We start from the raw sequence: 26,553 nt of genomic DNA, 5'->3' as shown, positions 1-26,553 counted from the left end.
ATCGAGCGAATCCGACCTGCTGAGACCAGACACTCGCCACAGGGCTTCAGCTGAGAGGTGCTGGGTTGGCAGGGTGGGATGTCGAGGGAAAAAGTGGAGGTTCGATTTTAACACTGAGTACCCTACCTCTGCCTCTGCCAAGGCGCGATGAGAGCTTTAGAACATCCGGACCAGTAACTGATCGTGTAGGTTGTGTGTGTGTGTGTGTGTGTGTGTGTGTGTGTGTGTGTGTGTGTGTGTGTGTGTGTGAGAGAGAGAGAGAGAGAGAGAGAGAGATCTGTCTATCTGTATGCTGATGTCTGTCCATTTACACACATATGCACGTGTATGCATGCATGTACCTGTAGCTGTTAGGACCTCACTTCCTCTGTTAGGACCTCACTTCCTCTGTTAGGACCTCACTTCCTCTGTTAGGACCTCACTTCCTCTCTGTTTTTAAAAGTGTTCGTTCTTTGATAGGATCCCAAGCTCCAAATCCATGCATGGATTAGTATCCGTGGGAATAGATGCAGCTATAGGGGTTTGATGAGACTGGCTAGTGTTGAGGGTTTAACGCCCAAACAGACAGACGGTCACAACCAAATGGGTTTTAAAAATGAACTTTGGAAGTATACCAAAATGTTTCAGGTAACAGTGTGTTCAGGACACCAGCCTAAGCTTGGGACAGGGACAAAAATTAACAAGATTTGGCTGAGCCAAAATGCAAAAGCCCTGGATTAATCACAACATTATCACATGTGATTCTGAAGTCAACCCAACCGCAGCTTGTTGGATATGAAAAGATGTCAGCTGCCAACAGTATGAGATTGTAATGATTGAAATTAGCACCTTAACGGACCTTTTTTTATGAGAATGTTCAACTTTCAATCAGCTTTTTACAATCTAGGGAAATGGAGCCTCTTTGAGCCAAGACAAAAATTCAGAGTCTTGGCTTTTAGCCATAGGCTACAGCCACAAAGTACAGGTGCATTTACAGCCAGTAGGCTACTGCCTGCTGAACGCGCGCTCTCCGCCTTGTCCTTCAACCACATCACCTCGTGCCGTTTGGGAATTAAAACACTAAAATAATAAATACGTACGTGTTATTATAATTCTAATATACATAAACAAACATATAACACAATGCAATAGCCAGTTCAAAAGGTATGCCTTTGTTGACTCTGTATCCACAGTACCGTATAACATCAATCTCAAACACACAGTCTCATCCCCAAAACACTAAAAGCTACATAAGATGTTTGGTCTGGGAATGTAGGAATCATGAGTGATAGATATCCCACAGTCACTAAACATGCCGTCTGTGCAAAATTAGTAGGGCTATAGCTAAAATTAGTAGCCTATGTAAACATTCTGGGCATGGCTGATAGGCTTTTTTCAGTCGTTATCCCATTTCTCTTCAGAACTGTGTGTTTTAAAATCTTATTAGTCAATACACTAACAGGAAAATCATGACTCACGAAAGTTGATTCGGTTCTTGAAATTGACCACTCGGTGACATTGTTCCATAATTGCGCGTTTTCCCTTTCAGGAAAAAAAACGTATCGGCACTGTTAGCCTGACATAACCAGAAATAACCAAAAACTGCTTACCTGTTCTTGCTGATGAGCCGTTTTCGCAGGTCCATTTTGTTCTTTAGCAGAAGTCATGATAACTATTTTAAGGCAGTGAGATAACTGTCTACCGCATATCCTACAGATTAGGACCACGGAACGACCCAAGCACTTCGACTAAGCACAGGGAGAGAGGGAGGGGGTGGGGAGGGAGAGAGAGAGAGGGAGAGAGAGAGAGAGAGAGAGAGAGAGAGAGAGACGATATGTATCTGACAACTTCCACCAATCTAATAAATGTCACAGACACAGATGCTAAGACAACGATATGCCGCTGGTAGTCGGAAGGAGATCCGTTTTGGACAATTCCCTGACTACCACAGCCAGCGCTACATGGACACGAAGTTCTGAATTCCTTGATACAGAAGTCCAATACCACATCCCTCTCAGCCAAAAAAAAAAAATCTCCAAAATGATCTCAGAACTGAGATTTTGTCGCTATACTTGTTGATAATTAATTACATAACCGTAATTACATAATTACATGTATTAACATTTTAGTTAGAAGCTCTGGCCTCAGCTGATTGGAAACTGATTGGTTTCGCATTCTTGCACTGCAACAGGACAAGTATTCCGACTATATTTCCCCATGTCTAAAGCCCAACACTTTTGCGTCACCTCTAATCTCATAATTATTGATCATTGTCACATTTGTAATGCTGACATCACTACTGCCTGCCCCTCCCATGCTTGAAAAAAATCTTATCTCTGCAGAATGTGCCCCTATACAGGATGCCCTGTAACATTTAAAAAGGCTACTGTAAAAAGCCATTCATTTGTCTTCACTCTAAAAGGCTTCAACTGTAGAATCATTCACAACAACAGACCCTCAAAAAGGTTCCAGGTAGAACCCTAAGGTCTGTAAGGTACTGTACTGTTTCAGTACTGAGACAAACAACCTTTCTTTGCCTCATAAAACCATTCCCACGTGAGCTCAGTTGGTTCTCTCATCTGGCGCATTGTTTACAACTAGATCCACGTTCCGACTGGAAGCCTGTTCATCTGCATGGAAACACTTTGTGCATCAGCTAAGCTAATTAAATAACTGGGTTTACCTTAAAGTTCAAGTTCCACTTCTAAGTTGTTGTCTGTCTGTGGCTGTATTCTGCCGGGGCGCCCAGTTCCTAGCCTACCTATTTGATGCTGTCAGTACATTATGGAATTTTGGGCATTATTGATCGTACAGAGAGAAAATTACCTTACATAAATTATCGTCCATATACAATAATTATCGTAGGCCTACATCTGGCAATTCTGACTAAATGTTTCTTTTTGGAAGGTTCTATTCGTGGCCCTTATTATTATTATTTTTAAAGTGTGTAGTCCTTTAGCCCCCGGCCAATATCATATTATGTCCAGCCGTGTAGTGCTCCCTTCCCCATCATGCACTGGTGAGCTGAAGATTTGTCCTTCAACCTGTTCCTAAATTTAGAGCTCCTCGTCTCACCTTCCCCCACTGCACAATGAGCTCAGAGGAGACTGGAGCCCTGAAATATGTCACTTTGAATGCAGCTCACTCTGAACGGCCCAATCAGCAGTACTGGCAAACCACCATAACAAGTGGTTTATTTGTCATACAGCATTTCACTCTAACACACGCGTGCAGTGGGCGGTGACAGATGAAGACACACACACACATATACACACACACACACACACACACACACACACACACACACATATGCTTCAGTGGAAACCCTTGTGAACACGGGCAGAACATGCAAACTCCACACAGAAAGGCCTGGAAGATACCCCACGGAGTACCTTACAACCCTGGGGAGAACTCGCCCCCCAGTGCTGACAGCATCCCAAGCAGGAATCGAACTCACAACCTTCGTGCTGTGAGGTGACAGCGCAAAGCACCATGTCACCGTGCCATGGATTTAATCAATGAGAACAGCAATGTCTAAAATTACTGTCTTTATCTGTGAGTCAGTCAAACTTCTGAAAAACTGAAAAATCATGGTGCTAGAATTGGGTCTGGCTTGAATCTGTCTTCATTTATCATTGAAATGTCTGGTGAAAATGTAATGTCTGATGTGATAAATTGACTCTCCTCTCCCCCACCTAGAGTCTATAGATTATGAGTAGCTCCTGTCCGTCAGACGTTCTTATCTTTAGGATGAGGGGATATTAGCGTTCCTTCCCTATTTAGAAAATAAATCATTACACAGTACCTTTTACCTATGAGAAGCGCCTTAGTAGTTACCTGTAGTAAGTACTATTGATGCATTATTACATGTCCTTATGTATCCAGTACAGGTCCCTTGCTCGTAACAAAACTATTGTGATTGCCAACTCTGATGTGCCTCTTCAGAGCTATAAATCCATTATAAACATCAATAAACATTCAAATTACATCACAGAGAAATGTATATGAATTTGTACTAAATATATAATGTATGAATTTATATCTGACAGTGACAGGCTTGTTCGGGGCCTGTATGGCCCTTAGTACTACTTAAGAGCCAGTACTCCTGTTGAAGAGATGCTTGCTGAACTCTGAAACCACTTTGCAGACATGTTCACAGAGATTTCATAAAAAGGGCATACTTGATATACAGATTATAAGCAGCATTGGCACCTTTCTTGATTGTGATTATAATGTGCACTGTAACCTGTGCCTGTATGCCACGAGAAGCACTCCAGACCATGAATAGTTCCTATTCCCATCAAAACACTATTTGCACCTTTCCATATTTCTAACCTTGTGGCACATCTATAAACACATCCCACCCGGAATCCCTGTTAGCTCAGCTTGTCTGTCTGTTTGGGGGATACAGGCGCCCCTCTCATGGGGACTGGGTTGCTCTAGAGTGCAGAGACTCCAATCTCCACAGATCTTCTTCCCTATTGAAGCCGTCATCGTGGGGGAACTCACTGTCCCCTCTGGAGAGGGAGCATAAGCTTGGCTCTGAGATCAAACACGAAAATATATTGAGTTGAACAACATGCCGTGGATGGAAGACTTGATCCGCCACATGCATTGTGAAACGAACATGAGACTTCGATTTCGCTCCTCATATTGACACAATAATATGAAGTTGGATGCAGGCCTATTAATGATCAAAGACGTCACATAGCTACAGTATATGCATTAATTAATTATCAGTGATCATTAATTGCCCCATGCCATGGCCTACAATCATTACATTACATTATTACATCAGAGTCATATAGCAGACACTTTTATTCCAAGCGACTTACAATAAGTGCATTTACATGTAATGTAGGTAGTTAGTGTACTACTACTCGCCAGAACTCACAAGTGCATCTCCTTTCTAAACAAGCGACTAAGAGAATAATCTAGTGCTAAAGCAAAGTGCGAGGGTAGCAAAATATAAATGCAATAGGTGCTTAATCAAATCAAACATCAATTAAAACTTCTCTTTTTTTTCTAATCGGTAGAAATGTCTTTGTTCTTTTTCGTAGAGTGCTGTGAAATGTCAACTAATAATCAAGGTATGAGAGTTTGTTTTTCCAAACCTTGTCGTTAATATTGTTCTAAGCTGATGTTGTTGTCATGGCAACTGTGAGGTTGGAGTACTGTAGTTTGCGTTATTGTCAAACAGGGCTGAAGAGAGTTACCCCCCCCCCCCCCACCACAAACACACACACACACACAAACACACACACACCAGCTATACACAAACTTGTGATAAAACCAGACTGAACAGAGTTTGTGATCAAACCAGACCGAACAGAGATAAAACCAGACTTCAACAGCAGGACAGCAGGATATAAAACAAACCGCATCCAGCACCATAGAGCCTGGACAGCTCCACTGACGGTTTTCAGCACCGCTGGTCTGCTGGACAGCTCCGCTGACAGACAAAGCATACTGTGTCAGATTGTTTAAACAACCGCTCCAATTTTTTGTACAGCTTAACCCTCGCCATATTTTTCCTACTCTGTGTGAGAGGGAGGACTCAAACCTCTCTCCCTACCTCGTGTCAGTGGGAGGGTCCCGTAAACGCCCGTGAGGATCGTGGTCGCCTTCGCAACAGACCCATCCAAACGAGTGCAGAGCCGAGACCCATCCAAACGAGGGCAGAGCCCAGACACCGTGATGGATGCATGATGCCGGCCTTGGTGGCTGGGGAACAGCTATCTTCCAAGTGCAACGGGGCGAAAGAGACAAAAGGCGTTCAGGCTGAACTGATGCGCGCACTGCACAGGAAATCCTACAATGAGCTCTCACCACAGGCCAGAGAAGTCTTCTCTCTCTACTGTAGCTCTTCACTATTCAGCATCTAGGCACTCATACGCAACAGCACCATGCTGTTGTCGTTTTTTCACTTAAGCAATGGATCTCTATGGACATGTCTATGCCCATAGAGATCCATTGTGTGCTTAGCTGTGACATGAGCAATGAGCACTAATATCTCAAGAGTGCAAAGTCGGTCAAAAATGTTGTATGGACCGTTGTATACAGTATGATTGTAAATAACCATATACAGTAACAGGGCTTATGATACGAAATGCCAAATTATTCCTTTAAGCTATGTGGATGATGTCTGTCATTAGTCTTCAATTGACCAGGGCTTGGCCGGTCAGGAATGTTCAGACTGCTTGTTGGCACCCCCCAGTGATCACCGAGGGTCCTTGCATTGGTCAACTGAAACTTGCAACTTGCGCCCTAATCCAAATCACATTCAGCCCCATTCATCAAAGGCCTTTGCAAATAAGAGATGCGACAACGAAAAGTGTTGATCTGAAGGGCGTTTTTCACTGAAGAAATGAGTAGTCTGTCAAACACTCCATCCAGCCGACTCTGAATATAACAGTGAGCTATACGCTCCATGTTGATGGGGAGAGGTGTGAAGGAATGCCACTTTGATTACTAATCTCCCTCTGTCCGGAGAATGATGCCGTGATCACTAATTTTTTCCCTCTGAGACTTGTATGTGTGTGTGTGTGTGGGGGGGGGGGGCAGAGGCCTTAACAGTGGGGGGGGGGGGGGGGGGGGAGGGGGGTGACAGCTAATTATTATCCCCTCACTCCACTGACAACAGACCTGTCTGATCTATTTGAAGCGTTCCCTGCTACTGAAATCCCGAGCAGAGCATTCGGGGCAGAGTGAATGCCATGTGGAGAATGCACGCGGCACGATGTGGGTGATTATGTAAGCCCTATTCACTCCCAGAATAATTAATCAACACATCAGCGTTCAGCCCACACAGCCACCGGCCACCCATCTGCAGGTCTCAGGGAGGGATCAGAGTCCAGCGCTGAGCACCGGCGCTCCAGGTAGGGCCTGTTCCCACGGTAACCACTGGGCCGGGCCGGCGGGCGCGGTGGCGGAGCCGTCGTCGTCCATCACGTCCCCTCCACCCCCCTCTGGCGTCCGTCCATCTTGCCGCACGTGTCCGCCACCTCTCGCTCCGCTGGACCTTCCAGCCGGTCGGCGCGTCTGCCTCTGGCGCTCACGACGAGCCACACCCTGTCTGCATCTGGCAGACGACGGCGGTCTGAAGGGGAGGTTACTCGGGTTGGTCGAGGAGGATCAGAGCGGTTCATCACGGCTCGTTTGTGTTTCCGGAAGAGGCCATTGATTCAGTTGTGAGGAAACATGCCTCCATCTGTCATGGAATAATAAGAGGGAGCGACGGTCGGGTTCTTTTTCATTGTCTTGTCATTACTGTGGGGTAATTAACAAGTCAACAAGTCCTTAATCAAGCTCTTCTTTTACCAAGAGGGACATGAGAAATGCTGAATCTTGCAGTCTTCTCTCTCTCTCACACACAAACACACACACACATACACACACACAGAGAGGGAGTAAAGAAAAACATACAAAAAGCAAAGAAACTATTTTCTGTTGTTGGGCTGTTCATGCGGTAGAAGGGTACCGGTAGCCGGGGGGGTTGGGGGGGGGGGTTTGATGTGGAGAGACTGCGGCTGTCTGGCCGGGTGTGTTTGTGTGTTCGCAGCGAGCCCAACAGTGTGCCTGGCGATGACAGCTTTCCCCAGTCAACAAAGGGCCGCTGTGTTGCCTTCGGCCCTCCCACGAGCGCGCCCTCCTTTCCGCTAGCGATTCTACCGACGCTCTCCTCATTTCAACACCCTCTCACATCCGCACCTGGCCGAGGGAAGCTTAAGAGAAAAAGCCCCCAGAGAAGCGCTGCTGTCATCCACCTCCATCTCTGGCATGAATATTTCATCAAGGTGTCTTTTGTAGACGGGTTTAGCGCCAAGCAAAATGCCACAGAGGATTTCTCTGCAAACTAGCTGCAATTAAGAAGGGGAACGAGAGGGAAATAGAGATTGTTTAGTATGAATACATTTGTCGCAGGTAGGCTGCTATAGCAGAGAATCAAATGAAATACATACCTACAAGTACAGCATGAGAAAACCAGAGATAGGTCCCGGCTGATGTATAAAAGGCATCTGTGGGTAATTGAGTATGATATACTATACAGCATTTTACAATCCCAAAGCACAGGAGGCGTTTTAAGAGAGACCACAGAGAGAGACTTGCGAGTCGGTAGCACCAAATTAAGCATATTAACAAGAAGAATAGTGAACCGACTTTACATCCCAGTCATCATCAGTAAAGCCTAAGAACAAGTGACACCAGTAGTAGTCACAGTGCCAGAACAAGGAGGATGTATTTGTTTTATGTTTTATTTTTAACAACACAAACATGCTACCAGGGGCGGCTGTAGCTCAGTTGGTAGAGCGGATCGTTCAATGATCAAAGGTTCAGTGGTTCGAATCCCAGCTCCGACTTTCTACATGTCGAAGTGTCCTTGAGCAAGACACCTAACCCCAAAATTGCTCCCAATGAGCAGGTTAGCACCTTGCATGGCAGCTACCGCCATTGGTGTGTGAATGTGTGTGTGAATGGGTGAATGCGAGGCCATTGTAAAGCGCTTTGAGTGCCGCTAAGGTGGAAAAGCGCTATATAAGTGTAGTCCATTTACCAGGGGTAGGGGTGGGGGGTGCCCCAGTGGATACGAACCCAATTTAGGGTAACATGGTTTACATACACACATACAGTACATGTACCAACAGTTAAAGTAAGATCGTTAAAGTAATATCAGTGAGAATCAGTAGTTACGCAGTGGAGAGGTCAGTGGAAGAGGAGCCCAAGGGCTCTGGTGAGTCTGGTGTCACCGGGTCGAGTCTGTGCCATCCAGACAGAGAAACCAGAACCAGGCTGAGCCACAGGTGAAGGACAGTTTGCTAGCCACCTTCTCCTGTTCTTCATCAAAACCTTTCAGATAAGAAGCCGAGGCCGAATCACTCCACGCACACAAAACACCACAGAAAGAACGAAGAAGCAAGCCACAAAAAGCACAAAGAAGAGCCTACACTATCCATGAACCACAGGGGGTGAGAACACCGTGACAGCTCAAAGACACACAGCTCAATTTCAAGGTCCAAAAGACAACAACAAAAAAACAGGGCCTGTATTTTATTCTTTGTAGTCAAAATTCATCGTATCAAAAGTGTATTCTTCAAGCTCCAACACTACCGAGATCAGGAAAGTCACAGAAAGTTCTGCATTGTTCCTTTCTCTGCGTTGTTGATGCTGTTCAGACACCCTGACTACCTCCAAGGTTTGTCCTGCTTACAGATGCCATGAGACATTCTTTGAAAAGGGATGCAGAATTTAGACCAGACATTGATTGATTAAGACAGAGGGACTTCATTGATATTTTATTGACTCATCTATGATATGAGACCTACTGAATTTAACAGATAGGAAAAAACATGCTCCAATTTTCAAGAACTAATTCAATACCACTTTCTTCAATATCATGTTATACTACTTCAAATCCTCTCACACCCATTTTCAGGGCTCTGTTATCCTCGTAGTAAGAACAAATCTGGTAACCTTATCTGGAAAGCACTTGAAAAAGGAATTAGGATGCCCTCAGTTAAAAAAAACGGAAACGTAAACTTTTTTAAAACCAACTATACGATATATTCATTGATAATAAGTTAGCAAGATTACAAGGGACAAGAGAGGAGAGTTACTGACCAGACAGCAGTCATGCCACAGTAGGGAACAACACACTTCATAGTGTACATACTACCTACTGTAGGCTACTACAGCAGAGTCCATTCCTCTGCTTTCCCTTCACTACAAGTGCACTGACACTGAAAGTGGATTGTAATCAAGATGGGGCAATTATGCACACTCACCTTCCACAGTTTCTCCAGTCGGGACAACTGGCGTCTTTTCATTCTTGTTGATGGAAAGGGTTGTTAGATGGAGGGTGAGGGTGGCTGGACTAGACAGAGCTAGAGCGGTTAGAAGATCTGGACCAGACACACCTTAGCTCACAGTGAGAGTGATCCTGCACTCAGCGATTCAGCATAAGATTCCACCCAGCCATGTGTGTGTGCGTGTGTATTTCTGTCTACATTGTGTGTATGTGTGTGTGTGTCTGTGTGTGTGTGTGTGTGTGTTTGTGTGTGTGTGCGTGTGTGTGTGTGTGTATGTGTGTGTGTGAGTGTGTGTATGCATGTGTGTGTATTTCTGAGTACATTATCTGTAAGTGTGAGTGTGTGTGTTTGTGTGATGCATATATAATGTGTGTGTGTGTGTGTGTGTGTGTATTTCTGAGTACATTATCTGTATGTGTGAGTGTGTGTGTTTGTGTGATGAATACATAATGTGATGAATACATAATGTGTGTGTGCGTGTGTGTGTGTGTGTGTGTGTGTGTATTTCTGAGTACATTATCTGTATGTGTGAATGTGTGTGTTTGTGTGATGCATACATAATGTGTGTGTGTGTGTGTGTGTGTGTGTTTTAGCTCAGTCACTGGGCTGGGTCAGACACCGAGACACTGCCCTCCTTTCTCAAGCGCAAACAGGCATCACAGGAGGGACCCACCGGGGTAGCTAAGGTGGCTCTACTTTACCAGAGGGGATACGGTGTCCAACAGCTACGGATGACTACTCGCTGCTCTGAAACACAACACTTTAGTCCACGGGACAAAAGCCCAAGCGCTCAGCTCCTTCACAACAATCAGCACTAAGCCACTTACCAGGCCCATTAGACTAGCCCCCACAGTTCAGCAGAGCCTGCTGTTGGGTTCCCACTCTATAAACGCTTTACTCAGGGCTGGTCATGGTTTCTGCTTACGTACACCCCTTTACTCTCCTCTCTGCGAGCGTAATTCACCCACGCTCTCTGCATTTAAGGGCTCGGTCGGCACTTAACGCACCGCAGATAAAAAAATAAAAAATAAAAAAAAGCCTCCCACAGAGCTATTAAGGCTCATTAACCGTTTGTGTCCGGGCATCATACATTGTTCGCTAGACTGATGTTCTAGTGTGGACAGTAGAAAATGGGAGAGCAAGCAAGGACACCTTGTATATTCTCTTCAGGAAACAAGACTGAAGAGGAATCACCGTGGACTTCTTTGTCCAATAGCTTATAGATAAGCAATACAACACTGCAGTCTCCAATTTCAAAGGTATGAAGGCATTGCCCTGTCTATTCAGTCTATTTGAGCAGGGTTCCTCGACAGAATACAGAGCCGTCTCATACAGAAAGTAGTTCAGCTCAATAAGGACACTTCACAGTGAGACTAGATAGTACTTTTGGCCAAGCCAGGCTGCATCGCTCATTAGTTCGCCAGCATAGCCACAAGCCAGTTGGATGCACTGAGGGCATAAAACAGGTGTGTGTGTGGGGGGTGGGGGGTGGGGGGGGTGTACGGCATCTATCCCATGCTATCAAAGCACACTTCCACTTCCTGCATAAACAGGCCGCACACAGCGCCACCCGACGGGAATCTGGGCCTGGATACTGAAGTAATAAAGTCAGACGTATTCTCAGGAAGTGACAGCCGAGGCGGTGGAGAGGAGGACGAGCCGTCGGTCGGCGCTGCTTCCTGTCTCGGCAGAACTTCAGCCGGGACTCGCTGCCTCTGAGTGTCTGCATCCGGAATGGAGAAATCGCTGAGCTAAGTTTCTACTGTATCCCCACCCCCCTCCACAAAAAAAGAGATCATTATCCCTCCTCCGGTTTCTCAGTGCGCCCCAGACAGAACGCTGTCTCAGAGGGCACGGAGGCCGCTATCAGAAAGGAGGAAATTAATCTGTGGGTCTCTGTCAGGCGCAGGGTTTGGCACGCAGGGCCCCTTCCTGGGAAGATGAAAGGGGGAGAGCAGATGAAGTTATGCAGCCGAGGGCCCGTTCACAAAAGAGACACACAGAGTCTCGGTGAGGAGGTACGGACACGCGCATGGAGGGAATAGCTCTCTCCTACTCACACGGACACGGATACACACACACACACACACGGACACACACACACACACGGACACACACACACACGGACACAGACACACACAGACACACATGGACACAGACACACGCACACACACACACACACACGCACACACACACACACACACACACACATACACACACACACAGATGTTATAAGACAAACCACAGGACTTGTCAAGGCCAAGACCTGCTGTATGCAGTGAGGATGCCTCTCTGGAATGAGGCTGAGGCCAAGGGACCTCATTAAGGCTAAACTGCGGACTGATGACAATATAGGCCCACCTGCAGTTGAACACATCTCTACTGTATAGAGAATGAGTCTAACAGCAACGTTGCTCTCTTGGCTCCTCTCCTCACTGTAAAACCTTTTAGAGTCCACAACAGATGCACGGAGGCAATCTGAAAGCCTGTCTCATGCCTAATTAATCAGAAGGGTGGAGGAGAGGACCCTGAGAAGACTGGATGTTTCTGAGTGAAACTTGGACTAGCTGGTGGGACTCACTCCTCAAAGGAGCGCTGACAGTTACCTCCAAGACGGACGTCCCTATCGGCGCAGCGGTCAACGCGTCCGACTCCCGAGCGGGAGACCCAAGTCTCTAACCCTGCCCAAGGCAAGCCCTTAACGTAGGAAACGTAAAAAGAAATCCTTAGCTATTATGTGTATTAATTTCCTTGATTTGTATTTCTTTATAACTGTGTCTTTCAAATGCTCTGTATGATGCTGTGTTACTGTTTACTTTTATCTTGTGTCATTTTAGGATGCATATTTATAAAATCTTGGCCAGGGACCACAGATGAAAATTAGCCTCCTGGCTAAATCTGGTGTATTTACATTTGATGTTGATTGATATGCATTGTCCCTTCTTAAAATAAACAGAAATGAAACGGTTACACTTCCCTCCAGTAGGCCGAGGCACATCAGCTTCTCCGTCTGACTAGGGGGTCGTGACCTGATGGGCCACTAGATTCACTGGTGGAGGAATTGAGTATTGAGTACCTGTAGCTGAAAAGACAGTAATGTATACTTTTATCTGTTTTTGACATCTTTCTGTGTGAACAAATGGTCTGTTGTTGAATGGCCTGATTAAGAAGGGGACGTGTTGCTTCTGTGTGCTACTGTACTTTCTACAGGTACAGTATGAGGTCGTCCTGTGTGCTGGACTGTCAGTGTGTGAGTTAAAGTGTCCATTTATGTGTGTGTGTGTGTGTGTGTGTGTGTGTATATGGTATTGTGTGAGTATATTGTGTGGGTTTGAATGTGTAGTGTAGAGTGTGAGTACAGTGTGTGTGTGTGTGTGCATATGTGCGTATACAGTATGTGAGCGTAGTATATTTTGTGTGTGTGTGTGTGTGTGTGTGTGTACAGTATGCCTTTGTGTGTGTGTGTGTGTGTGTGTGTGTGTGTGTGTGTGTGTGTGTGTGTGTGTGTGTGTGTGTAGTCCCAGGGGTGGGATACTACTGTATCATGGTGGGGTCGACAGGTCGATCTGCCTGTGTGAAATAACAGATTACTGCTGCCTGGTCTCAACCTCTCTGTCAAAGGTCAGAGGTCTCGCGGTCTGACCAGCTACAGCGTAGCTCTGTTGGCTTTTTATTTTTACTGCAATAAATATTTTAACAGTAATAAAGGGGTTAGCAGTAATAAAGGGGTTAGCAGTAGAAACTTTTTTTTTCTTGCTAAACCCACTTTTATTTCACTCTTTCTGGTGTGTAGCTGTGACAGTTAAAACACACTGAAGCAGGACAGTGTGTGTGAGTGTGTGTGTGTGTGTGTGTGTGTGTGTGTGTGTGTGTGTGTGTGTGTGTGTGTGTGTGTGTGTGTGTGTGTGTTTTCACATACTGTATGCGTTGTCTCCTAACCTGGCCTCACACAGATATCAGAACGTCTTTTGTCCCCAGCGAATCGGAGTCATAGCATTTCTAAAACAGCGAGACTGTTCTAGACTGCCTGTGTCTCCTGGATAACCTAAAGCCAATTTCCTGTCCAGAATCAAATCTTAAAAGAAAGGGCGGTCTGTTTATCTGCCGCCCGGCCGTTCCAGGGCCGAGGCCTGCAGCGTGTCAGTGCCATCCATCCGTCACGGCGCTGGACTGCTGTCAGCCGGGGACAGTTTGAGCTCGGTGTATGACTGTGTAAAAACTGCGCCCACACTATGAGATGACCATACCAGTGACCATACCCGTGTTTCCCAGTTAAGACGGCTCCCAAGAAGAGGTCAGCTAAGACGGAGCCTTAAGAAAAAAGTTTTTCCCAGATGCGTTCTTAGTGCCCTTCTTAACACAGCGCTAAAGAAGGCTGTTTAAGGTATAACATAGCAATTTTCACTTTTTTTTTAGTTTGTACGTGCTATTTGCACAAGAGGACATTGAAGAAACAATAAAACATCAAACAATAAAAACATGAAATATATCCGTTTTGTAGTTTTGGAGCGGCCTGTCAATCATTTCTGACTGACAGCAGCTTTTTTGATACGCCCACAAAACGAGGTGAGCTTGTAGAGGGGGGAAATTTGAACGTATAAATAGTTTTATAGTACTTAAAAATGACTGAATAACAACACTTATGGACATATTCACTTTGAAAACAAATCAATGGATGCCAGGCTAATCGATTGTTCCACATAATTACATGCTCCCAAATTAAATGTTGATGTAACAAGTGACGTCCTACTCACCCCCAACAATACAATAAGGCTAAAAATGAACACGTGGGGAAACGAGCACCTGAACGCGATTATAAGTCATGTCAAACTTTATTTATAAAGCACATTTAAAAACAAGTGGTTGACCAAAGTGCTGTATAGTGGACTAAAGGGCACTAAACAATAAAACAATAAAATACAATGTAATAAATAGCAAATAACAAGAGACAAACAGGAAATATAAACATACAATGGTGCTAAGCTCTTGATGTAATGAAGGCCATAGAGAAGAGGTCCGTTTTCAGGAGACTTAAAAGGCATCCAAGGTCTGGGCAGTTCTAATAGTCTAACAGTTAGTCTAACAGTCACCTCTGGTTCTGAGCCTGGATTTAGGGACATCCAGGAGCAGCTGACTGCTTGACCTGAGTGCTCTAGCCGGGCTATGAACATGAAGGAGTTCAGCTAGATACAGCGGAGCCAGGCCGTTCAAAACCTTAAAAGCAAGTAACAGAATCTTGAAATCTCTCCTGAAGAGGACAGGGAGCCAGTGCAGGGAGGACAGCACAGGTGTGAAATTGTCATGCTTTCTTGTTCCAGTCAGAAGGCGAGAAAATATCAACCAAACCAAATATCAACAGCTCACCGATGCAAGGGACGATGCGAGACCCTGTGACAGGTAGGCTAGAAATAATAGGCCACAAAGGATACATTCAAGATGGCACAACAAAATGCATGTACTGTATACTGTAAGCAACAAAACATGGCCCAGCTGATAAGAGTATGAATACATGGCCAACCCATGGCGGCCTGCTACCCAATGCACCAATTCCCCGTTGCTCGTGTGTGTGTGACAGACAACCAGTATGTCTCCAAGTGGCAATCACATCCAATTACGCACAGCTATGGGTTAATGCTGACTATGGTATATACTGTACTGTAATGATCCGGAGGTAGTTGCACACGTTTGATGGGGATGAACTACTGTATCTCATACTGTATGTGCATGCAGATGTGGGACAGTTGCAGAATAATCATGGTCATGATGTTAAACTTAATTAAACTTAATTTATTTCAGACATGGACTGCAGCTCAAATTGCTTCATGAGCATACAACAAGTGGGAGACAGTAGGCCTACGTAAAATAGCGAGAAAAACTACAGAACAGCATACAAGGAATCAATTCTGATTAGAGGGAAATACGGCAAAACATTTAAAACACATGCAGCCATATTACATAGAGGAGAGATTTTCACGTTTTCCCTAATTTTAAACACTAAAGGGGTCGGTGTGCATGAGAGAACGGAAAAGAAGGAACCACAATAAGGACGAACAGTGTTTTAATATCTCCTTGCTTAGTGTAACATTGATTTGCGTGACGCGGCTGCATCTGCGAGCGTTCTGTCGCTAAGAAGGGTGTTAAGTGCGTTCCAGACCATTCTTACAACTCCCTCTTAGCGAAAGATAATCTTAGGATAAGAAGCAAACTGGGAAACCCATTTGCTTCTTACGGGAGGCCTAAGAAGGATCTTAAGAAGCACTTAGCGCTAAGTTCTTCTTAAAGGAAAATGCTCGTTTTTGACAACCTGGACCTTATTTACGACATATTATAAGAAGTTTGACTCACCGAGATCACTTTTGTGTTGTTCGGAGGCCTGTAGAAGAAATTTAAAATCCAGCGCGAGCCAGTATATCCATGTAATGGCGTCCGACGGCTCACATTCTCTGCGCTACGATTGTTGTTGGTGCCGAGAATATTGTCGTCGTCATTCGTCAGCAACAATCCGATCGTAGCGCAGAGAATGTGAGCCGGAGAATAGCCAGTCTGCGCGCTGGCCTGTGCGCATGCGTGCTGGAGCAAGTGGGGGAGAGGCGTGTAAAGATCATATTACAGAGGCTAAAGACCACGTATTTGAAAACCAAAACAACAATGGCTCGCGTAGAGGAATCTCAACTGTCGATTCATCCAATCTGATTGATGAAAACAACCGTTTAGCGGCCGAAAATGGATTTTGAGAAACTGCATTCCCGTTGCCCCGTCGGACGCCATTACATGGATATACTGGCTCGCGCTGGATTTTAAATTTCTTCTACAGGCCTCCGAACAACACAAAAGTGATCTCGGTGAGTCAAACTTCTTATAATATGTCGTAAATAAGGTCCAGGTTGTCAAAAACGAGCATTTTCCTTTAAATGAATCCTGGTTCTGACTGGGTCAAGCAGCCGGCCCCAGGGTGGGTCACATCAGAAGGCTCCGCCCCTAATGGGAAGCAGACATGACAGGCATGCCTTTTCGGCCCCTGTATTCAGACAAGTCCATGTGTCTGTTGAGTGACTGGTTAGGTCTGTGTATGCTATACGGAGTGGAAGACCGCCATATATGCCTTCCTTCTCTGTCTCTGTGTGTTTCAACCCGCCACAATACAATACCTATCCATTTCATGGTCTGCGTACTTGATTGGACTGATTCAATGTCTGCCTGCACAATGAGCCACTTCTCTGCATTGGCTGGAACATGTGAGCCTCTAGTGGCAAAGACGATGCACTGCAAGTGATGCAAAGGTGATGTATTATTGCTGAAAGGGTAAGGGTTAGGGTTATGGACAATGGAAAAGTCATCTGAAAGCCTGGTGTTTGTACCACAGGCCAAATAAACAAATCACTGGTCAATAAAGCCCAATAGTGTTTGAATCTGTTGTTGAACACAGATAAACAGTCTGATTTTGCTGACGTATTTCATTCCTTGTCACCCGGGTGCATTCTCGATACTGCTGATCACCAGACATCTATGTCTTTTTTCTAACTTCAATCCCATGAGGGAGCCCATCAAACGGATGAAAACTAAACTTCAAGGGGGAAAAAAAACAACTAAAAAACCAGATTGGAGCGTGAGAGGACAGGAAATGGGAGCAGGGGCTGTAAATAAAGAGAGTTATATTTGGACGACGCAAAGTACAGAGAGGGAAGTTGTGAGGAGGTAACAGAGAGAGGTTTGGGTTCCCAGGTGAAGTCAGCGGTTTGGCGGGGAGAAGACGCAGGGCAGGGAAGAGAGGGGGGGGGGGGGGGGGGGGGGGTGGTGAAGGAGGTGCGTTTGGGATAACCTGGCACTACCACCCTGAGAGAGAAACGGAAGGTGAGCTGGCGTGATCAGGGTGGCAGTGCCAGGCTAGGGCTGAGACTCTGCTACAGAGAGGAAGGGGAGGAGGCACCCAAGACTGACTTTGTGTTCCTCCTCCTTCAACGCATGAATATTTCAGCGGATGACTTTCGGTTCGTAACCTAAGACAACAGAGTCCCTGCGTGAATGAGAACATGAAGGAACGTGAGAACGAGCGTGGCGTCAGAGAGAGCTGGTGAAATATGCATCAGGCAAATACAGTAGAAACAAAATGAGCATATGAATCACACTGACACTCAAACAGGAAATAGACCAGGGTTACTATTTGAAATCCTTTCAATTACTTATTCACTGGAGTTTGGCTGGAGTTCCATTTTTGGAAACAGCCCAAAACAATCAAGCACAGAATCAGTCATTGAAATGATCTGAAAAGTATTTATATATATATAGTATATATAATCTCTAGTGTTCGGTAATCAAACAAAGCTGCTCAACACCGTTGATACCAACAAAGAGACTGTCAACCTGGGCAATGGAGAACTGCAGTACTGTAACTAACGCAAACACTGTACCCAGCAACCCGCCACTTGTCCTCAGACCCGTACTGTCTGTGAGTTTACAGGTAGAATGAGTGTGTGTGTGTGTGTGTGTGTGTAGCAGGGTATGGAGGGCTTGTTGAAAAGCATAGGGGGAGGGGCAGCAGGAACGGGTCGATTCCTGACAGGGTGTCCACGGCAACGGAGCCCTGTCGTGAGCCTGTGTTCATAAGACCCTCTGGAGAGGAGGACAGATTGGATTCTTTTTGGAGCAGCAGAATGGCAAGACCATAGATGGCAGATGGAACATGTCTGGTCGGAGATTAATATGTTCAGTAGGGCTTGTATGTGTGTGTGTGTGTGTGTGTGTGTGTGTGTGTGTGTATGCGTGCGTGTGTATGCGTGCGTGCGTGTATATGCGTGCGTGTGTGTGTATCCATTTGTGTGCGCGTCATCCCCAGATGGCAATTTGCGGCAGCCAGCGGGAAGGAACATTGTGTGTGTGTGTGTGTGTGTGTATGCACAGAGATAACCCTCACCCTCTCCACCTTTGCAACCATGGCAACGCAGAGCAGGAGGTCCTGGTGAAAGGGGAGACTGAGGGGAGGAGCCGGCCTGGTGAGGGGAGGAGCCTGCCTATGAGGGGAGGAGCCTGCCTGTGAGGGGAGGGGCCGGCCTGGTGAGGGGAGGAGCCTGCTTGGTGAGGGGAGGGGCCGGCCTGGTGAGGGGCGGAGCTGGCCTTGTGGCTAAGGGGAGGATGTCCTTGTTGAGTCCAGGGAGGAACACAGCCTAAATGGCCCGCTACACCAGCCATCCAGTACACCACACACACAAACACAATACACAATACACAAACAGTACAATACGAATCCATATTCATACAGAACCAGGGGTGCAGTAAGTATGCTTTTGAAGGACGTCTTTAATAGGGAACCGTAGCCAGGCGCATCCAGGCCAGGACACACTGACGGTTCATTTGATTAGCGGCTGCTATGAATATGACCTATGGGAGGGGGGAGAGAAGAGTAGAACCATCTCACTCTTCTGTTTCCTTTATCTGGCTGCGCTTTCTGAGCCAACTGGTTTATCTGAGCCCTGGACCCTCAGGACCATCTGATAGGCTGGACGCTGGCGTAATAGGCTGTAATAGGCCAGGGAAATGGGCCATGTGCTTTGTCCTGGAGGCTGACCAGAAAAATCGAGTGTGTTTCTTGAGTCCGGCCCTTCAGACCAGAGTTTATATCAGGGTGGTGTGTGTGTGTATGTGTGTGTGTGTGGATGAGTGGGTGTGTGCACAGGTGTGTGTACATGCGTGGATGTGTACGTGCGCATGCGTGCGTGTGTTGATCGGTGGGTGTGTGCGCAGGTGTGTGTACACCCATTTGTGTGTGTGTGTGTGTGTGTGTGTGTTGATTGGTGGGTGTGGGCGCTGGTGTGTGTACACCCATGCGTGTGTGTTTGTGTGTGGATTGGTGGTACTGACGGGGTCAGTTATCGATACCTCTGAACCCACACGCCGACTCATCGCAGGTCATGCAGCCTACTGACGAGATGACCTTCAAATTGATATGCAGACTTGACCGCTCTCTGAATGACATCATTGAACTGATGACAGATCCTGGCCGTAGCTCTGTCAGGTACTTGTCTACCATCCGGGAACACTGGCTTGAGTGCCTCTTTTAGCCTTCGTGCCTGTTATGTGCTTCTAATTGTATATTTTATTTTATTATATTTATATATAATGTACTGTCTTTCAGTCAATCAAAGCTTTATTTGTACAGCGCATTTCATACCCAGAGGCAACACATGCCTACTATGTGGGCTACGAGCCTGTAATAAAGTTTATATATAACACCACAGTATAATATACGGTAAGGTAGGGCTCAACATATTTGTTCAGAGTTAACATTTGGAGCTCACTTTTGCTGAATAAAAATAACTTTGGACTTGGATTGTTTTATATAATGGCTCTCTCTAATGAGTCATTAGACGCACAAGCAGGGCTGGGCACAGAGAAGCCATGTGGAATTTGAATTTGTGAAATGTGAACTTTGCAGTAGGTATTTAACGGCTGTTTTAGATCCTATGACCTTGTCACCTAGCTCGACCCTAAGCGCAGAAGCCTGTGAGGAGAATGCATCTCTCATATCACTGATGTAAAGTAAGAACAACAAGGGCCCTATCTTAGGTCATATGCTTCATCTGATATACTGTGTACAGTATGTTGATTACTGGCATTATACGATTGATTGACAGGATGACTTTGCAAATATGAATCATGTGATGTATGGTCAACAAGCACGTGAGTGGATGACCATGAGATGATCAGTCTGTATGAGGTAATGTTGTGTACCATTGATTGGTTGAAATTGATGTAATGCTGATGTGATGGGAGGAGAGAGAGAGAGAGAGTATAAAAAGAGGGATGGACTCTCTTCCAAGCGGGGGCTTTGGCCTGCGTCCCAGTTGGAGATTCGGAACCAGAGTTCTCGCAGCCTGTGTAGAAATTGAGTAAGCTCCTAATGTATTGTACACTTGGAAGAGATGACGTTTTGTTTGAAGGATAGGCGCTCTGGACTGAGGGAGGCTGGCCAACCAAGAAGAAGAAGTCTGATAAGAGCTACCGCTGCAACAAGGCTACGATAAGATGAAACGGCCCGTTCCAAGAGGGCCCTCATGGTGAACTGGTCTCTCTCTCTTTCCAAGATTATATTTGACTGTTTTTTTGCTTCCCTCTGGAATATGTGGAGGTGGGTCATATGCCCACCTCCCTTGTTCTCTGTAAAGCGCATTGTGTTGCCTCTGGGTATGAAATGCGTTATACAAATAAAGCTTTGATTGATTGATGAAAATGACATATTCATTATTATGATATTTTGATCTTTTGATAATTTTCTTTTGAAAATGACCAATCTAGCTATTTTTTGTGAATTAAACTACTAGGTAAAACAATTGCATGAGACTGATTATTTTTTGAATTGCTTCGTGTGACTCAAGTTGCTTGGAAATTATGTTGCATGCAAATTTGTAACCTGCAACTACAGTATTTGCGTGAAAGTTTCACCGTGTAAAGTCTGGACCCTGTGGGCTGAATAATTGATATCCCTTAGTGGACAGCTGGAGCTGGGCTTTTGTACTGAGGAACCAGGAGACATTATTGGCGTCGCTGGTTGGGCTCGAGAAAAGTCCACGTCAAGTTTGTGACAATCGGTTGATCAACTGTAAGCAAGCACACTACATCAAGAAGCTCCAGTTCCTGGTTCGACCCATTGGAGGGGTCTAGCAGAGTTCCAGTCCAGTTCCTGGTTCGGCCCATTGGAGGGGTAGGGCGGAGTTCCAGTCCAGTTCCTGGTTCGACCCATTGGAGGGGTACGGCGGAGTTCCAGTCCAGTTCCTGGTTCGGCCCATTGGAGGGGTAGGGCGGAGTTCCAGTCCAGTTCCTGGTTCGACCCATTGGAGGGGTACGGCGGAGTTCCAGTCCAGTTCCTGGTTCGAGCCATGGATGAGGTGCAGCGGAAGGTGACACACAACCGCGGGTACGAGCGCCTGCCAAGCTGGTAGAAGACAGCCTGCAGAGGCTGCGCTGTAAGAAGACCCACGTGGAACACCGGCTGGGAAGCGCGCTGGTTTCTAGAGAGGGCGTGGCTGTGAAGGGGGGTGTGGCTGTGAAGCGGGGCGTGGCTGTGAAGGGGGGCTGAGGCTAGGCTGCTCCCGGTCACAACAAAGTGACCTGTGAGTCGCAACACATTTCTGACATTAAGTACCTCTGGGCTGAGGGGATTCAGGGAAGCGGCGACTCAACACCCAACAATGGCCGATGGCTCAGAAGTGAGCTGAGGCTGGGTGGGCCCTATTCAAAGGTTTACAAGGTGCTCGCTGGCGGAGACTCGCAGTGGTGGACCGCTAGGGGTGGCAACGTCAGGAAGGGATCGCTGGAGTTGAGGTGGGGGGACAGAACATCTAACTGAAGGATGGTCCCAGAAAAGGGTGTGGACAATACCGGAAGACAGTACCGGAAGACAATACCGGAAGACAATACCTCGCTGCGTTCTCAGGGCCAGACAGTCTCCAGTACAATATTTATTTGCAGTGTTCTCTATGAGCCTATTCTGCTAAGTGCTTACTGTGCTTTGCTATATGATTCACTTAAATATCATATTAGAGACTACAGGAATAGCTAACACATAATGGCCTACCATGCAGGCAACTTCTCTGTAACTATTTGTGCACTCTACTGTTAGTCATGTCTCTCTTATGAAGTAATTCGCCCATGTTTACTGCTCTGTATGTATATGTTCTTAGGCAATAGACAAACATTTTCCAGGAGCTTGCTCGATCATCTCGTTGAGAGAGGTCAGGGAAGAATTTTTACAGCTCACTTTTCTGGCCCCCGGGTGAAACTGTTTTTTTGCTTCCCTCTGGAATATGTAGGGGTGGGACCTATGCCCCCCCCCCCCCCCCCCCCCCCCATTGCTCTCTGTAAAGCGTATTGTGTTGCCTCTGTGTATGAAAAACGCTATACAAAAGTAAAGTTTGATTTGAATATTTTATTAAATTGTTGTATTTCACTTGATTTCTTATCTTTATCTTTGATCATGTTTTATCTTCCATCTTATTTTTCCTGCTTTTTGTTCATTCTATGCCTATTTTTATGTGAAGTACTATTTTTAGTATTTAATTATTATAACCAAGTCTACTGGGTGATTAAATCCAATGGTCACACACTCAGGCTCCAGCTCTTACTGCCAGGCCAGTGGAACCTGAACAATGGAGGCTGTTTCGGTCTCTCCTCCGCTGGCTGTGTGCAACAGCTAAAAGACAAATATGGCTGCTCAGGGTCGGCACCACAGGTCGCCGTGCTTTAAATGGGACCTTAATTCAGGCAGTGCATCCTGCAGCGTTACTTCCAGTTTATTGAATCTCTCAGCTCGGCCATTATCTGTTGAGCAGAATGAGGAGAGAGAGAGAGAGAGAGAGAGAGAGAGAGGGAGAGAGAGAGAGATGCTGTGTGCCCTAGTGTGCTCATCCCTGGTTCACCACAACATCGCAATCCTCATAGCCGCTGATAAAGCAGGGATCATTAATCAGCTGTCTCCAATAAGCCAGTAATACCGATAATGAAATCAGCTACTGTAGGGTACAAAACAGAATGATATCTTTGTGTAAGTTATTTCCTGCAGGGAAAGGCTTTTGACAGCAATACATTGTATGACACTGAGGACACTTCTCACTGTGCAAAATGCGGTATCAAGCTTTCTGTAATGATTCCTGGGAAATAAATACATGTGAATTTTATTGGGTAAACTAATTACCATTTCTCCACACTTGGCGGAAATCACCTTCTAGCTAGAAATCATTATTTCTGTTCCTTTTGTAGTTAGGTTGCAATAAGTGAAAACGAATGTCAAGGTAATTGTGATGAGGTGCAACCAGAACAAATGATTCAGGCTCCTCCTGAGCTCACGTAACCCATAGAACAACGTAATCCTCTGCTGGGTGATTTCATGCTCCACGACAGCACAGTGGAATATCGCCACTGAAGGTGACCCGACGGTTGATGAATACTCTACAGGAAACGGAGCTAGCCAAGAGTGGTTCCTAGTACAGAAATAAACAAGTCTACCTGGAGTCCACAGTACTAAAGGACACACCTACTAGCCTAAACTGTACAGTGTATGACTCTGTGTTCATTTTAAACAGCAGAGGTTATGTTTAGGTACCAAAAAACGAGTGGTTAAGGTTATGGTAAAGGGTGGGTGGGGGGGGGGGGGATTCGCCATGAAAACATTCGCAAGAGAAAACAATCACTGCCACACAAGGATCTACTGTGCATTGTCTCTGAGTACTTCCTTCCTAGCATCCTCATGCTAATCCAGGAAGCTATCTCGGTAGAGTGTGTGTGTGTGTGTGTGGGGGGGGGGGGGTCCTGGGGGAGCTGTAGTAAAGTGGGTGTGTTGTGTAGTCTGTGAGTCCGCAGACAGAACCTTCTCAAAATAAACACTATAACCCTAACCCTAACCCTAACCCTATGTGATCACACAACATGATCTATGGAGTAAAACAGAATGCCTCTCTCTATTTTGTTAAATGTACACTATCAAACTGGCAAACCACAGCAAGATTTTAAAATGCCCTTGTAGTAAACCGAGCAAGATGCTTGATCCTGATGACCTCGTGATACAGTAAAGCTCTTGGTGTGATAAACACGGCTGCGGAGTTGTTTACAGTACTACTCGGTATCGGTGACAAGAGTAGCGGCCAGTCTTTATCGCCTGGTTGTCATCAGTACACTCATCAATAATTCACAGGGACCCTTTTGCGCTGACAGAATCTATATAACCTTGCTGTAGCCGTAGAGAAAATGGATGAAAATCAAACTAGATCTCCAGATTTTAAAAAGATGGTAACCCAAAAGACCATACTGACACCGCATGGTTGTACACTATACTGTAATATACTTATGACAGCACATTTCCGTGTATGTGCGTGGGGATCGGTCTTTTCCACTGTTTCAACTCTGCAACCTTCAAAAAGTAGCGTTTGTGTACACATAAAGCTCAATGTGAATATAGGCCATGCAGACGCAAAGGAACACTGTGCGTAATTTCAGCACCACGGACAGCGCCATTGACATCCACGTTAGAAGCTTTTTCTCAAGTGGCCCTCGAGAATCAGGATGATTTTTGGAAAGTAAGAAGACACAAAACAGCTAGTTTGTAAGATAGTTCTCAAATATTGGCTCCATTATATGACAGGGACTAGTCAACGGATTAAACCATATTTTGGCAAGCGACCAATGATGCAATTTCTTTCAGTGAATTACTCGAAATTAGAGATGACAAAATCATAGCTTCCACGATCAAATCGCGTAAAATACAAACTGTCATTTGTGGCATCCGGTTTTATATATCTCTCATGAGAAAAGTTCAGCTCTCTGTTTTCTCTCTCTTTACAATACAACGCTCAAACGAGCCACATCAGTCAAAGCATTTAGCTTAGCTAATTAACTAATTCCAGCACTAAAATACACCACACAAGCCAGGTTTGTGGAAATAGCAACCACTGTCGCACAGACCTGAACGTAGCCTACCTCTTTTTCTGAAATAAGGATATGGAGGATGACATTGATATTTAATTAGCTACTAATCCATTGAATCCCCTGTTTTCACTTGTCTTCTCAGATAGCCTATAAGCATCAACCCTACTCTAGAGGTCACTGCTCTAAATGGTAGGGCAAAAAATAGCCTACCTATAACAGATGCATGCAATCAACTGGACATTTCAAAATAAAGTCATTAACTGCTTACATCCTCTTCCTCGCGGGTGCTTTTCTTTCGGTACGGAACATGGGGTCGGCCGTCCGCGACCGGCTGAGGGGTCTTCCCCACGTTCTCCTCGTCCGCAACCTGCCCTCCGAGAAGGTGGCTGGCCTCAGGTGGGTTCGGGAAAGATTTGTTCGTGTTAATCTTCCCGGTTAATCTCTGATACAGCGAAGCCATAAATACGGTCCAGAAAGCGCCTACGGCGCGTCAGAGCAAGAGCCAGGTGTAGTCTGCGGGGACTTCAGTTCCTCTAATGGTTCTCTTTGCTCTTCGGAGGGATCCTCTGGCGGTCAGCCAATTTATCCCTCGTAGATGAAGCGGAGATAGAGCAATGAAGAAAGGATGATGGACCCCAAAAACAAGTATTATCGATAATTGAAAAAAAAACAATATTGATCAGAAGTTGAATTAGAGGATAATTATTAAGCAGCAAGCTCTAGCTCTGGTAGATCTGCTGTCAGCTTAGAGAGCGACAGGCTGGTGTCGGTCTCTTCTGCATTCAGAGCACGTTGTCTCCTTTCTTCAGCTCATTGAAGCGTCCTCTCACAGCGCAGCGGCACGGCGTAAACACAGCGAGATAGCGACCTCGTCTATGGATCAGATATGCTATCCAAGCACCAGGATGAGGGGGACGGGGAGAAGCAAAATATGTTGATAATGTCTCTTTCAACACTAAAGCTACAGCGGGCTTTGTGTGAACACGGACGCGCAAAGAACCCGTGGCACTCTGCAGACGCGTTCTGCATGAGAAGTGACCCGTGAGTGGTCTGGAAACTGGCAGCTAGCCCGTCTTAACACCACATCTACAGTATGTAGTCATACACCAAGCACCCAGGGATGGCATCTTCACTTCATACACTATTGCAATGTATACTCTTAAATATAGCTCAGCAATATTTTGCTAACGTAGGGTGCTCATAAATTCTATGCAACTCAACTGTGTTTGGTCCTCAGGATCAATTTACCACGGTGCTGGAGTGCCCCTCTGTGGCGCACGGAGATAAGACAGTTTGATTCAGAGAAAGGATGAGAAGTCAGTGATGAGCTTCTGATGCCAACACTTGGTTGATCCAA

The 26,553-nt window shown here is 45.8% G+C and overlaps 1 protein-coding gene across 1 annotated transcript in view; it reads right to left on the bottom strand.

Annotated features, from left to right (window-relative positions):
* The window catches only part of LOC311316582 (A-type potassium channel modulatory protein DPP6-like), a gene marked incomplete at its 5' end in the record, with an annotated part of 59,220 nt that extends 33,564 nt beyond the window's left edge, over window positions 1–25,656 (bottom strand). The window contains one exon of the mRNA XM_084447466.1: window positions 25,465–25,656. Coding sequence (XP_084303592.1) covers window positions 25,465–25,656 — 192 coding nt within the window. The remainder of the gene's footprint in view (window positions 1–25,464) is intronic.
* Window positions 25,657–26,553: the final 897 nt, after the last annotated feature.

This window comes from Borostomias antarcticus, assembly GCF_949987555.1.
Source record: "Borostomias antarcticus genome assembly, chromosome: 12".
In the NCBI taxonomy this organism is placed as follows: Eukaryota; Metazoa; Chordata; class Actinopteri; order Stomiiformes; family Stomiidae; genus Borostomias; species Borostomias antarcticus.
This window is presented reverse-complemented; position numbering and strand designations above follow the sequence as displayed.